We start from the raw sequence: 16248 nt of genomic DNA, 5'->3' as shown, positions 1-16248 counted from the left end.
AGCGGGCTCCCTGTGGGGAGACTGATGCAGGACTCGATCACAGGACCCTAGGATCATGATCTAAGCCAAAGGCAAACGCTCGACCACTGAGCCACCCAGGCATCCCTGTGCCTAATAATTTTCAAAGCACTTTGACACCCATTACCTCATTTCCTCCTCACACTTAACCTCTGAAACATCATCCTCTGCACCCACGAAAATGGAAACCCAACTAGCATACACTGCAGAGTCCAAATACAGATGAAGGTTTAGCTGTTTCTATGCTTTTCTTTTCACAAAAGATCTAGAAACACAGATTTATTCCCTTTAAAGAGAAGTGGCTTTTGGAATAGAACGGAGAGCTAGTGGAAATCACAATGTGCCATGGCTGACTGTCTCCTCAGAGGAGGGCAACTAAATTTCAAACTGATATTAAAAGAAAAAAAAATTAAGAATCTAATTATGACTAGTTTGGGTTGCAATGTTATAGCGATATTTTTATGACCCAGAAATTCCTAAGCTGTTGCTGCTGTTCTGAGGGCCCACTTACTAAGTGGCATAAAATGTGTGAAATGGTTGATCTGACTCAGTGCGTAAATATTTCCTAGGATCCATCTTATGAGTGACCTCATTTATATGCGTTATCACCAATGATGAATTGAAAAATAAATTAATTCTACCCCACAGCTAAGCATTAAAACATTTTAAAAATGTCTGGAGTCGTTTACATTCCAGATGTTGACTTCTCTCCCAAACTGTATTAGTGACATTTTCTCATTCCCTAATGACATAAGGCATTACACACTACAGTGTGCGACTTGGGATCGCATTGCTTTCAGAAAATGTGTACATACCCTGGACATTTCTAAGCAGCCGTTTAATTGGATTTGAAAAGTGACAGGGTTTCTGTGGTTAATATGGCATTTTTTTCCCGTCAACCATGAGAACTAGTCTATTTCCTACACCGTTCTAAAGAGCCTACCTATCTTTCCCTAACCACTGCTTAAGTTAGCAGATTCACAAATTGCCTTACATAAGAAAGGCAAAAAATAGTACTTTTGCTGAACTGCAATGCTTTCTTTGCTTACAAAGGAGAAATACTGTCATTCTACCTTAAAGAGGTTTTTATAAGTTAAAATACGTACTGATAAGAGAAAATTCATTTCTAATTTATGCATAGAATCACGATACGAAATTTTTTCTGTGTATAATTGTCTCCCAAAATTCAGCTTTTATAGCTTATAAGTTTTGAGAAAAATGACAAAGGATGAATAACGTAAAAATGAATAAAATGTCATGAAGCATTTGAAAGGATTATCAGTGTCTCATCATTGTCTGCTACATGTTTTATCACTTCCACTTCATTAAACCCACCAGCTGCCCCTTAGCCTAAAGACCTACCAGCACAACGAACAAGGATTTCTGACAGTTTTATTCACATTTCACATCAATGCTCATTTACTGCCTGTCCACTGTAGCTTAAAAGCTGTGCTGAGTTATTTTACAGCCTTATTTAATCTTATTGTTACTTTTTTGTACCTGGGGAAGCTGAAGAGGTTCAGAGAAGCTTCTCTGGAATTCCAACAATGGTTCTTTTGACTCCAACACGCCATAACTCCCCCACCTCCCATTTATTCCTCTGAATGTGTTATTTTCATTCAATGTAACAGCAACTTTGACTCTGATAGGGCACCTGGTTGGGACTGTACACTCAGTTACATTGCTTTTTAAAAAACTCTATTCCAAGTTTCCAGGCCATTTGAATGTTGTTTCAGCAATCATATGGTATTGAATATGGAATGGTCTAAGTACCTCCTAGGTCAGTGTCATTTAATGGCAAGACTAAGTAACAAGATGTTACTTATTTTAATTAAGAGGCCTATGATTTATAATGAATTAAATTACTATTACCATTCGCTAATCAAACACCCGACTTAATTAGTAGAACAAGGGTAAGCAAAAAACATTTTGATGATAATATTTCATTCCTAAACCAAAAAAAAAAAAAAAAAAAGGAGGAAAAAGAAAACATTTCCATTTACCTGCATAAAGCCTCAATGGCATCTCTGTCCAAAAAGTCATGCTCTCTCTTGACCGAGGAAATATCAATGGGGAACAGAAGATCTGTAAGAAAAATAAAAATACATTTACTGAACACCTAAATTCTTGCCAATCTAGCCCGGTTTAGCAGAGGGGAAAAAAAAGTAATTTCTTGAATACCTACTGTGTGCAGGACACCTCCCTTCCTATCAAGCACTATGAGAGAATAAAGCAACTTTCGAGTAGTCCATCAGTGTTCTGAAGGAGCTTAGATGTAAAGCGGTCTGAGACTCAAATAAATATCCCTTCTTGTCAGATAAGTAGTTCAAAACACTGTTCCACCTTTAAACAAATCGTCAGGCAACAGAGCCCTGCTATAAATTATAGTTTAAGCCAGAATCAACACCAGGAGGATACTTCCTTTCAGCGTGGTGGTGGTGGTGGTTGTCCTTCGTGTGTGTCTGCTCACATTTGATCAGGGGAAGAGGTCATGGAAAACTGAGCCAAGGAAAGGTCTACAGAACAATGGCAAGTGGTAGTAAATGGAATCTAACCATTTGCATGACATCAAAAGCTAAAGAGAATTCAGGATATGCTATTTTTAAACAAATATTAGCACTTCCATATGGCTTTTCAGGAGTTTATATAATTCCCCCTAAAACAAAAGGCCAGCTACAAAGCTGCTGTAGAACAATAGAAGCCCAAATCCTTTAATCTCTAGGAGAGTTCAATGCTCTTAAAATACTAGGAGGTATATCAGAACCAAAAAGGAGAAAGGGGGAAAAAGTCAACGTGATAGAAGAATTCCCTTTTTTTTAATCCCTTGTTGATAAATGCATCAAGAAGAGGAGAAGAAGACTGGCAGCACCACTGTGGAAATTTACAACAGCTCTGGAACTGCCACTAGATAAAAACAAGTTACTCTCTTTGGAGTCCCAGCTATTAGGGTATAATTGGTCTTTCCTGTAGAATGCTTACATACTATGATGAGTAAGAGTTCTTCGGTACACCTCTGTGGGTCAGGAATGGGCGAAATAAGTCAGCACAGCAGGAAACTGGGATTGCCATAACCAAACAGAAACAAAAACAAAACAAAACAAAAAAACAAAAAGCCAACCCCATGGCCTCTGAAATGGCTAATGCTTTATACTGGGATAGACAAGGCTCTTAGGAGTTCTGGAGATGCAAGTGATTAGCAATTTTCTAGTTCTTGGGTTGACTGTTAGATTTTCATAGTTTCCAACTTCCAGTTACTGGTTTCACAGAATGGAGCTCCTTATTCTTAACAATTTCTTTTGCTAGAGATAATGGTTCAGAGTGCTTTTTTTTTTTTAATTTTGGAAACAACATAATTAGCGTTACAGTCCAATTTTTTTGTTGAAGGCATAGAGTTAGATTACCTTTATTGTTCCCTGAATAACATAGGCAGACCAAGGAAGCAGTCCAGGATTTACAAAGACATATATGAAATTTAGTATTGCAGCAATTTATCTCTTCATTATTTTATAGACCAACTCTATTGGCATATAGTGAATGTAAACAACCAGGGCAGACTGTGAAACTCTTTGAAGGTTGTGACATTTTATTTCACCTTGAGCTATTAAATAATAGAGCTGATAATAATGAATAGATTTTGAATACTTCTAAAGGGTAACATCAGATCTATAAATGTAAATGAAAAGCTCACGTCTGTTAAGTATCCAGGAGATCATGACTGTCTTATTTTAACAATTCTAACTTACCCAGAACTGTGTAACTATAAATTTCTATTAAAAAACAAACCAAAAACAACAACAACAACAACAACAATAACAACAAAAACTGTTGGGTGGGTAAGGATTAAATGTAAGAGAGAAGTGAAATAATTGAATGCATAATTTTCTCTTACTTGCCTAGACTCTTCTGAAAGGACTGGCTTTTGAAAGATATACTTTGTTAATGTATAGAAGTTCTTCAGGTTAGGGTTTAATCTTCCAGCTTGGGTTTAAGGGCAGGAAGTATAAATTGTCAAAGACCAAACTAAAGCAAAACAGGAAGACCAGGAATGTGTGGGTTGGTGTGTAGTGTGTGTATACTCACCCTGCACACAGGACGAAGGACAGAAATTACTACCCAGAACTATATACAGTATATCCCTATATATACAAGTTCAAAAGACTTGTAAATGTGAAAAGATCCCAAATATATTCCGTGCAAATGTAGTCTGAATGTTAGGATTCATCAAAAAGTAAGACAGAGACTGGAAATGAGTCTTAGCAAACATACACTCACAAGAAAGTGCTGCTTGGCAGCAAATCAACACCAAAAATGAACATAATTGAAGGAAATTTGATTTCTAAACAGGAGAACAAAAGGAACAGAAGGACAGCCACCTTACTGCCACTGCAAATGCAATTATCTTTCCCCATCTCCAGTGGAGCTGTGAATTGAATGCAATAGAATGGTGGTCCCTTCCCAACCCTCCCCACCTCCAAGCCCTTCTGAAAGACAAAGATATTGTAAATGTTATTAGGTCAGAAATTCTCTCTAAAGGAAAGATAAGCAACTCCACCATAATAAGCATGCAGGTTAACCAAGTACCATAAAAGAGAGAGAGAGAGAGAGAGAGAAAGAAAAAGGAATTGGAAATACTCCCTATAATGTAGGAATAATAAAGATATTTTACATAGTCTAGCAATAAAACAATTTTGAATCCAACTTCATGGGAAAATACTGCACATTCAATCTGGGCTACAATGAGGAAGACAAGGCATTATAAATTAGGCAATGAAATAATTTAGCTGAATGAGCTAGGAAAATAAAAATGATCTCTATGGTCTCTGCTGGATTTGCTTCTGGGGAGCCCACCCACCCACCCCATAGCTCCTCAAGATAGCCTGCTGATCATGTCTAGCACTACCAAACTTACAAACTATACCCACTCTTAGTATTGGCTTTTTGTTCGCGTGTTAAAGAAGGTTAGCAATGACCCCTAGCTCCACCAAGAGCCCAATGCCACTGTTACAGGAAGTAGTCTGATTGTTATTACCCTACAAGAAGAGAAGAGTAAAAGACATGATTTTAAAACTATTTATTATGAGAAAAGTTGAACATCTTTGGTGAAAATATTTAAGTGACGTCATTTCAATTCAATCTTTTAGAAATTTTGTCACATGGTGGCTATCTCCTAGCAATTCCCTTCCTAAGAAGCTGATGAAAAAGATGTATTTTTTAGATGTAAATCAACCAAAATTATGTTTTTTTTTTTTTTTTTTTAGATTCTGGCAATCCCTTTATTCTTTGATGTCTGAATTATGTTTTATTTCTATAAAATAGGTAACATTCATCACAGTGTTGAGCACCTCTGTTGCTATAAATAGTGGCTTGTTGATTAGTTGAATGGATGGGATGGGATGGATAGGATGAATGAATCAATGAATGAGAGACATGTAGTGTCATCATCTCAGTAGAGTTAAAGAAACAAAGAATGCTCAAGGTAGAAGAAGCTCTGGAAGTCATTTAACTTACTCTCAATTTAGGAAATCACTTCATTATTCACTCACTTTTGCTTGAAAATTACCCATAAAAATGGAGTTCACTGGTTCACAACTATAATTCTTTTTAAATGACTTCACATAGAGTATGATAAAAAAAAAATCCCACATAAATGAACATCCTATTCATCTTGCCACGTGTATGGTATGCTCCACCCACTATGGGCAGCCAGAGGCTCAGGATGAGTCACACCTGAGGAGCTCTTCATCCTCAGCCACAGTATCTGAATGACCCCCAGGGAACTGATAACGAAGTGAAGGAGTAAAAAATTGGAAATCGGCCTAGATCTTTCCTTTTTTTTTTTTTTTAAGGTCCCTTTTCCTTAGTTAAAAATTTGAATGGCACAGAAAAAATAATATTCATTAAATGACAACCTAAACAAAAATAAAAAGTCTAATTGTAACCTGGGAACTATCTATCTGCAATACATGACCAAGAAAGGCTTACTACTTAGAATAAAGAGCTGTTATAAATCATTATGAAAAGTGTAATCAGCTCATGAGAAAAACGGGCAACAGACATTTCACAGAAGAGCAAATACAAATGGTTAGATGATATGAAGAAACGAGTATTATCATTTATGAATAGGGAATTGGAAGTCAAAATATATCTGGTGATTGGCAAAAATTAAAGTCTGACGATATCCAGTATTGAAAGCACATGAACAGGATCTTTATATATTACTAATAGGAATGAAAATTCATACAGATACTTTTGAAAAATCTGGATTATAAAACTGAACATACACGTTTTCTATTACATGGTAATTCTGCTCCTCGGTATACAGACAAGACAAATTATTGCAGATGTACCACGAGACTACAAAACAGTACAAGAATGTTCATAAGCCTACAGTTTATAAAAGCAAAACAGAAAAAGCCAAAATGCCCACCAATCAGAGTATGAATGAGAATAAACTGTGGTCTACTCACACAACAGGCTATTACACAGCATTCAAAGCAAGTGATCTAGAGGGACACACAGTACAGAAGAATCTTAATATACCAATTAGTGGAGAAAATTAAATCTTACAAGATTACATAGAGCATAAGACCCTTTTTATAAGGGTAAAAGCAAATTTATAAAACTTTATATATTAGGAAAATGCCATAAAACTATATAAAAGGAAAGCAAGAAAATGACAAAAGTTTAAGGATGACAGCTACTTTGGGCAAGGGGTAGTGGAGGGACCTAATGGGGCAACACGTTAGGTGCATTATTATCAAGGTCCTAGCTTTTGTTTTGAGTGGTGGAGGTCTTAAGACTTGCTCCATTGTTTTCTTAATGAAATATTTTAATAAATGATAAAATATCGGAAAATAAATTGTAGATCAGTGATATCATGAACCAAGGTTATGAACATGCTAATTAAAAAACAACCAAAACAAAACAAAACAAAACATTCCCCTACTCACCTTCGTAAAGCTGTGCATACTGGGGGAAACCTGTTGCTCGTAGCCAATCACAAGCTTCCTTGGCTTCAATTTCTGCAACAGAACAGAAGAAAGACAAAAATGTCAGTCATGTGTACCTCAGCCTGCTTTCTTCCTTAACAAACTGTGAATTTGCTATATACACAAAACAGATCTCCTGACAATGGCTAAGCAAAACAAACAAACAAACAAACAAACACACAGTTCAAATGGTTTAAAATATGGTGCATCTTTTTAGACTTTAAAAAATGCATTTTTATCTATCGTTCCTTAAAAAATAAAAATGGGGTCCTAGCAGTAGGTTACTCTGTGCTGCTTCTATGTTCTGGTTACAAATGACTGAAAATAGGGTGTAACAAGCAGGTTGAAGAGGGATTAAATATTTTGGAGCCGAGATGGTCTAACCTGGTTTACTTTTCACATCAACAGATGGCCACAAATACATGTGATGCCCTGGAAAAGACTAACCTGCCCAAAGGAACAGACTTCCCCCAACAGGATGCACAGAAAAGGCCCAGGTACCATGGCAATGTGCCTTTAGGTGCATCCAGCAGTAGAGGCCAGGCTGCCAGGTGACCCAGAGGGCATTAAGTCAATAAAACCCACAGTCTTGGCAGACTGAAATGCCTAATAAAGCTCTACTTCCTTGTGGTTAACATCTTGTAGATAGTATTGATAAACAGAAAGGCCAAGAAAGAGCAACTGACACACTGTGTTCAGACTCACTCAAGCACATATTTACAATCCTGTTAAAACTGACTCAGAGAGGAGGTCCAGGGCACCTTCATTAGTTTCTCTGCTTGCACAAAAAAATGTCCTTTCAATTCTTCTTTCCACCTTCCTCAGGCCATTAGAGTACTTAGGTGTATAAGGTGATTCACTCATTTATTAATGTCTCAACATTGCTTAATTTATTCTGGATTCAAATCTTTATTAAGCATCTCTCCTCTGAGCCAGATGGAGGTGCACAATCCATATTAGAAGTATACATATCTTACTTTTGCCTAGTAACTTTACAGTTCGAAGTATTTTTTCCCTATTATTTCATGAGCTCCTTAGCCTATAAAGAAAGGCAATTAAGAACACTCAAGAGCACCTGGGTGGCTCACTGGTTGAGAGTCTGCCTTTGGCTCAGGCTGTGATTAGGGATCCTGGGATGGAGTCCCACATCAGACTCCCCATGGGGAGCTTGCTTCTCCCTCTGCCTATGTCTCTGCCTCTCTCATAATTAAATAAATAAAATCTAAACAACAAAAAAAGAATTGCCCAGTATGAATTACCCATACTTAACACTTTTTAATGTAATGACATATACCTTGTCTCAGAAAGGAATGAAAGCAGCTTTACATAAAATCATAAAATAAACATTTTCCAGAAAACTGTATTGCTGGAAAAACCTATAAAAGCTCAACGTTTTATTTTACAGAACGAAGAAACTTTTTTCTCTATCTCTGTGGCCCCTGCTCAAAGACAGACATGGAAAGAAAAAAGGCTAAGTGTTTGTTTAAAAAAATATTTTAAATAACTCACTCCTGACTATTTGGAGGTTATTTCCATGGAACAGATTGTTAGACTCTGAACAATGGATTATCAAAAAGTATATGCTCTTGCTTTCTTAATATTTTACTCAACAAGTGGTGAGTAACCAGAAATTCTCAATGTCCACAATTTTTTGACTATATTCAGACATGACACTGGGTCAGCATATGCACAAAAGCTTTAATTAGACACACTTTACCAGCTAATATTGCCACCTCTTCAGACCATGTTCCTGATTTTCTGATTAAAATGGCTTCCTGCTAAGAGGCACGTAAGATAGGAGGTATTTTCTTAAAAACCTTTACATTTATTTATATAATGCCTTACAAATTACCAAGCATTCTCATATATATTGCTTGTTTAAGGCCCCGAGTGATTTCAGGAGCCCACAGATGCCTATTGCTGAATTGTCATTCTCTTACTCACTTCCCAACACTAAGGAAAATGAAAAGCTGCCAAATGACCACAAGTTCGTTTAAAAAGCTATGTCCAAATAGCCACTCCACTTAGGGCCACGTGGTTAGAAAGAATTGATGAGAGCAGGGAAAGGTTTGCATCTTCAGCAGATAATCTAATTAAAGGCTGACAATGGCTAAAAATCAGTATTTTCAAGAACTTCAGAGATCCAGAAATGTTACCCTCCTTTTCCCTACCCTGAAATAGATGAAAATGTGTCTTTCTTTTGGATACGAAACACGGGAATTAGGCAAGTCTCTATCTCTCTTACATTTAAGAATGCCCACTCATGAAAACTTGGGTTGCAGAACAAATGGAAACTCAACACACTGTCTGTAGAAATCAGAATGAAAACATTGGAAAAACTGTAAAAAGTTGTCATTTAAAAAAAAATAAATGGAATAGTTCTTGACTTCACTCCTACTCATTTCCAATTATCAAGAGAAAATGGTAATAACATTCGAATGTAAGTACTGATTTAAAAAAAATCAGTATTTTCATTTTATTTAACACGAAATGAACCTACTTCTACATCTAAGTCAGGTAGAGAACACCTTTCCTAGTTTCACATGCCACCCCCCCCAATGCAAACCATTACTTTCCTTCTTATCTCTCAACTAAAATTCCACATCTCAATTCTCTCCTCTCTCAGAGAAACCATCACACCTCCAAAGCTACAGCCTTGATCTTGTCTCTCCCTCACAAATTCACTAGAGCTCCATTGCTTGGAAAATCTAGTCTAAATAGTTCTGTGTGGTTTTCTGGGCTCTCCATGAGGCAGGCAACCTAATTGTTCAGCTCCCTGTATTCACTCTATCTCCTAGCCATAGGACGCTCACTGCTCATCTCACTATACATCAGTGTGACTTCCTGGCATGAAATGCTCTCCCATCTTCTCAGTGTCAAATTTCACTCGCCCTTCAAGGTCCATCCATCCCAAATGCTGCCTCCTCTAAGCAGATCTCCCAGATGCCTCTTGACAATTCTATCAATGGCTAACTTTTATTGAGTGCTTACTATTTACAAGGACCTGTCTAAGCATTTAAGGCATATTAATTCATTTTCTTTTCACGTTGATCCTAAAACACAGATTACTAATATCATCCCCAAGGTACAGAGGTGAGGAATTAAGCAAAGAAATAACTTCTTTTTTTTAAAAAAAATTATTTACTTGAGAATGAGAGAGCGGGAGTGGGGTGGGGGGGGGGGGGAGGGGCAGAGGGAGAAGGAGTTGAGCAAGGAGCCCAACTTGGGGGCTGGATCTCAGGACTCTGAGATCATGACCTGAGCTGAAGACAGATGCTTAACCGACTGAGCCAACCAGGTGCCTCGAGAAATAACTTCTTAGAATGGGTTTTCTTTACATTCAAATACCATAGTAGAGAGAGAACTAAGACTAATAAATAAACAAGACAGGGGCTCTTGGGTGGCTCAGTCAGTTAAGCGTCTGACTCTTGATTTTGGCTCAAGTCATGGTCTCAGGGCTGTGAGAGAGACCCCTGTGTCGGTCTCTGCACTGGGCAGGGAGCCTGCTTACGAGTCTCTCTCTCTCTCCCCTTCTACCCCTCCCATGAGCAAGACAGTTTCTTGCTGTCTTAAAAAATATAGAACAAGCAACATTTAAAATATTAAAACCATGTACATATTGCATTTCTTAGTCACTAAATCCCGATGTCTGTTTTTGGAGGCCTCTCACTGGCTCTAAAGTATGACTTTTTCTTCAGTATATGCAACTATGAGGATGACTTTTAAAAAATATTCTCCACCAGGCAAAAATGCAATCAGAAACTAAAAGTACAATGGAAATACAAGAAAAAAAAAAAAAAACAATGGAAATACAAGGTCACTTTAATACCTGGATTTTCTCTGAGCAAACAACAGACAAAATGTGTTAAGGAGGAAACAGGAAATATTTATTGGAAACAGCTTTAGTGGTTAGTTGTATAAGATGAATGAGGTCCAGGAGACTCTTTTGCGTAAGGCTGGGAGCCATTTAGTCCATATTTGCACATTTCCTGGCACTATGGGATGACCCTATCTTCCCCTTACCCCTCAACAGTGAGTTAAACAGAAATCCCCCAGCGCCGTCATCATTCTGTTGAACCCGCTGATCTTAACCGGTTGAGCAACAGTAATTGGGTCCAGGATGTGATTACTTCCATCTTCTGTGTGCCCTACCTTCACAGTGGGAACTGTCAGGCTCTCTGCCTTCTTTGACAACATGCTACCAAAATCAGGACTCAAGGCAAATGCCACAGCTACACAGAATGTAGCTGTTAAAAGTCTAAGGAATTGGAGGAATGCAAGAAAATTCAAGCGCTTTCCAGATTCCTTGGATTCCCCCAAATATGACAGACCTATGGGTAAAGATCCATGCAAATGCTGATGCTTTTACAACCACAGAGAAGCACCTTAAGCTATGTGAAGGGAGGTAGTATTTTCTAATCCAAAACAAAATTCATTTCTCTCCCTTGATCACACAGATTAATTCCAACAGAAGGAGATTCTTCTTACCGATTTTCCAGCCTCCAATGAGTTGGCCATGTTTACAGGACTGCCAAGCAGCTGGGCCCATATATACTGGGCACGTGGGCTTCACAAGTCAGCCCACTGGAGAAGCCCACCATGGCTTTAAAACCCTGATCTCAGTGGTTCTCAGCTCTGTATGCAATAGGCACCATGTTGGGGGAGCTTTCTAAAACCACCAACCACCACCCACTCCCAGGCATTTGGGTTTCTCAGTCTAGGGAGTACCCAGGAAGCACCTTTTTAAAAAAGCTCTCTAGGTAAATTTAAGGGTAGCCTGGATTGAGAACAACTGGTCCAGACTACACTGCTCTGTATTCTTGCTTCAGGAACTCTTTCTCCTCAGATTATTTTAATAGTGTCCCAACTAAATTTGGTGATAAGCTTTGCCCCTCCCTGTCCACAACAAATCTGTCCTAGACCAAGAGTACCTGAACCCTGGATTTGCTTTTATGAAGCACATAATTCATTATGTCAGCCCCCTGCTTCTGATTCTTCAATGACTTTGTCACCTTCCAGATACAATCCAAACTTCTTAGCAGACCCACAACCTTCATTTGGCCTCTGCCTTTTCCATTTGGCTCCTGGAAGGCCTCCAAATGCAAGCTTTGTTCATCTTCCCGAACTCCTTGGGGTTCCCAGGAGACACCATGCTCTCTCATGCTGCGAGCTCTTAATCTGTTCTCACTACCACCCCAAATTTCCCCTTCTCTCTATCCCATCAACTTCTCTGCCCCATCTTTCCCCCCATGCTGGGTGAGGTGCACCTATCAAAAGCTTCTTAATTCATTTGTATATCCTGAGAAGATGACTCTTCCACATTGGAAGCACAAATATAGTTGTTTGAAGGAAAAGAATCCATTAAGATTATCCTTCCTTCAAAAACAGACTAAGAACTATAATATGACCCCCTTTCTTTTATCAATTAATAAAAATAAATGTTAAACAGACACAACTGCCAAAGAGTAGTTATCAGGAGTTACCTATGTAAAATGAATTCCGAGATGGGCTAGGTCAGATAGCGGAATGCATATATTAATATTTATTACATTCTAACATTATCTAATCACAGCAAAGATTTTGACTAGCAACTAACAACATTCCTACTCTCAGATGCCTAAAAACATTCTGAACATCTGGTGTGCATATTCTGAAAGAAACCAGTTAGGAAGCTTGTGGAAGACCAGTTGATATTAATTCTAAGGCTGTTAGCCCAACAGTAGCTGACCCAGGTCCACCTTTAGGTATATTCTAGTATAGTCATACATTTAAGTGAAGCCAATCATCCTTCATTTTCCCCTTTACTCAGTTTTAATTTATTGAACATCTACTAAGTGTGCTGTCAGCTGTGGTCAGGGATAATCAGACACAGGTTCCTGCCCCGAAGCAGGAAGCCAAATGGAAAGGTAATTCACAGTTGAGTACATGGTGTCCCATGATTCTCTCTTTTTTTTTTTTAATTTTTATTTATTTATGATAGTCACACAGAGAGAGAGAGGCAGAGACACAGGCAGAGGGAGAAGCAGGCTCCATGCACCTGGAGCCCGACGTGGGATTCGATCCCGGGTCTCCAGGATCGCGCCCCGGGCCGGCGGCAGGCGCCAAACCGCTGCACCACCCAGGGATCCCCCATGATTCTCTACTAAGGAAAGATCTGGTTTCCTAAGGGCTATTCTAAGGCCCTTGTGTTTGTTAAGTCCCAAGTGACCTGGTACAGGCAGCAACGAGTCCCCATGTTATAGGTGAAAGCCCAAGTCCTAACTATGGCCTGCACACCCCAGCTTCTTCATACACCACATCGGTCACCCCATCTCCCTGTGGCTATCTGATCCAGCCACATTGGCCTCTTCTCACCCACCCTGTACTCCCCTTCCTGATTTATTTTTTCCCCTTCCAAAACATTTATTATGTTTACTTTCTGTCTCTCCTCTGTAAGCTCCGAAAGGGCAAGTTTGTCTACTTTCCTCTCTGATATATCCCAAGCACCCACAGTAGTGTGGAAAACACAAAGTAGTTGCTTGATAAAGAAATACTACATAAATACAGCATGATTTTTTTTTTCTTGCAAAGTGGTCTTAATTTTTCTGACCAGGATCCACAAGAAATACAGTTTACATTATAACCTGGTACACAATTGTACATATGCATGCATCACACACGCATTATTTACATACACAAACACGTGTTTGTAGAAGCAATGCCAACTGAAACGAGTTTTCATCAAATAACACTTAAAATACGTAATGCATCCTTACATTTTTCTATTCCATTTAAAAAATGGTTATTTGTGCCCTACCAGAGCAACTGGTTTGAAATGTATTACTCTCACACTATAGCTTTTTCTTACAAAGAAAGAAAAAAAAGCAAACTAGGAACTTCCTATACATAATATAGTACAGAGGAGAAGGCGATGTGACAGCCTGAACTTAGAGGTGGGAGCTGGGCTGCTTGAGCACGTGGTTTATGCTGGGTCTTTATTTAAGGAGGGGTTAGGATATCACATAGAAGACTGGGTGGGGGAGAGAAGATCCACGGTGAAGGAGACAGTGTAAGTCAGGAGGAGCGGTGCTGATGCACAGGTGTCTGTGAAAGAATAGTGAGCAGTGGGATTTACTGTAACACTGACAAAGGGAGGGAAGTGTGGGGTGTAAAGCAGGTTATCCCGCAGAGCACATATAAGCACCCCTTAGCCTGATTACCCATGGCGCAGCCAACATCAGTTCCTCAGATGTAAAACAGCTTTGCATCTGAGAGTCTGATAACTCATCACAGAAAGAGGCTGACGTATCACCTGTAACAGGTGAGGAAAACAGGTCCAGGAAAGAATGCATTGCTTTGTTAAGTAGTAGCCTTCAGAAAATAATCTCTCTGGACCTGTTTCCTCATCTACAAATCTGGGATTGCCAGAGGCTTTGTAAATTCCCCACGTTTCTGAGATTTCCTTTATGCCAATTTCCCCTTCTCTCTGAGACAACCTTTAGAATAGGTTCCATTTCTACTGTTAAGCTTCCAGATTTATCATCAATTACACGTGGAGAGATTTTTCTTCCCTCAAGAAACTGGATCAACAGTTCAGCTCCCCAATTTTGCAGATTTACTGAAGTTTATTGTGAAAATTTCTAATTCGCTTTTTAATACATTAATTCCTATAATTTTTTATTTGATACATTAAATCCTTGGTTTGTCTCATGAAGCCTGTGTTTGTATTACAGGGAACTCAAACCTCTACATATTTTTGCTTATGTGTGTGTCTACAGTTGTCAAACTAAAATTCATCTCAATAGGAGGAGTACGCTTAGGAAACCCATAGAAAGCCCTGAATTTTCCTCTGCTTACTGAGCTTCTATGTTTGTGTTTCCCCTTGCCAGCATCCTGGCTTCTACAGAATCATTGGGCTGGGTGCAGAAATGCTTCTTGGAACTCCTCATCTTTTCTCTGAACCAGTAGGAAGCTGATTCAGAGTACAGGTAATTTGCTTAAGGTTCCAGAACTACCCCCCTCTCCCCAGCTAGACCACTTTATGCATAATTCAACTGCCTGCAAAGGTTACTTTTAAGTCACCAGACTGTTTTTCAGTACAAGGAAAAACTGCAAATTTGTGAAAGTTTTCAAGTGTTTTTTCTCTCTTTTTCTCCTGCTTGAGGTCTGGAGGCCGATATGTTGCTTTCTAATAAAGAACATTCCTAGAAATAATATAAAGTGGAAAAAAAGGACCCATTTTGCCCAATGATGTGATGACAACTTAATAAATGGTTTTGCCTTGAAAGAAGAAAACCCTGAGACACACCCTACAAGCCTCTACCTGGGATTATGCACTTGAAGAGAAACTCCAGCAAGGCTGAAATGAAATCAACTGAAATCCCCTTTGGGGATCATTTAGTTCAAGTGTTTGCAAAATACTGTTTCTTCATATTAAGAAATATGCGCTCTTCTCTCACAAAGGCAAAGGGATCTGTATTCATCTGATCCCATGGTTGACATGATTTGAACTCAGGTATTCCAGACTTAAACTGATCCAGTTACTTCCAGGAACTGAAAATACCTCCCAGCTAATTGGAAATTGGTACTTACTACCCAGCATAAAGAAGTCAAAACTAAAGTGAAAATAAACTATTCAGGAAATGGATAATGCATCATCACCTCTTTCTATTTCATTTTTATGTGGGGTGGATTAAAAAAAAAACAATTTTTGTTTACACACACACACACACACACACACACACTTCTAGTATTCTACAACAAATATTTATGCATTTCCAAGCATGCCTTGCTAAGAAAAATGACTTGAAACAGTTCTTAAAATATAAAACCTTTTAAAGATAATTGCATAGATTAAGAAAACCATTTCAAGAAAGGAAACAATCTAAATAACATACTTGTAAGGGTTTTTAGTTTTCTGAGTTGTTTTTTTTTCACAAAATGAAGATGTTTTAAGATTATATAATTCACTTCCTTTATAACTTATGATTCAAGGCAAATACCTGGTAACAAACCTGAAGTAAGCCCCTCCCATCTCCAAGATGAAAGGTTTGCAGGCATATCAATTCTCTCATTTACATGTTAGCAAATCTTATTCTACTAAGTAGCCCCCAACCCCAACCTTCAGCTTTTGCCCCAAGTTCAACATTGCCCTAAAGAGGGAAACAGAAATAATTCTGTCAACTTAAGTGAGAAATAAAGGGAGTAGAGAGGAACTCTAGAGAAGCTGTCCACTCAGGGGGCAGCTGGGGGGCTCAGTGGG

The 16248-nt window shown here is 38.6% G+C and overlaps 1 protein-coding gene across 6 annotated transcripts in view; it reads right to left on the bottom strand.

The window, feature by feature from the left end:
• DLC1 (DLC1 Rho GTPase activating protein) overlaps window positions 1-16248 on the bottom strand; it is a 409505-nt gene that overhangs the window by 22977 nt on the left and 370280 nt on the right. For all 6 annotated transcript variants that reach the window (XM_055334964.1, XM_055334963.1, XM_055334966.1 and 3 more), the window contains 2 exons: window positions 6969-7040; window positions 2022-2103 (listed from right to left, as the gene is read on the bottom strand). In XM_055334964.1, the coding sequence (XP_055190939.1) occupies window positions 2022-2103; window positions 6969-7040 (154 nt within the window). The remainder of the gene's footprint in view (window positions 1-2021; window positions 2104-6968; window positions 7041-16248) is intronic.

The sequence above is a fragment of the Nyctereutes procyonoides genome, unplaced genomic scaffold (genome assembly GCF_905146905.1).
Source record: "Nyctereutes procyonoides isolate TBG_1078 unplaced genomic scaffold, NYPRO_anot_genome, whole genome shotgun sequence".
NCBI lineage: Eukaryota > Metazoa > Chordata > Mammalia > Carnivora > Canidae > Nyctereutes > Nyctereutes procyonoides.
The sequence above is the reverse complement of the archived record's forward strand: the minus strand, read 5'-3'. Positions and strand labels throughout refer to the sequence as shown.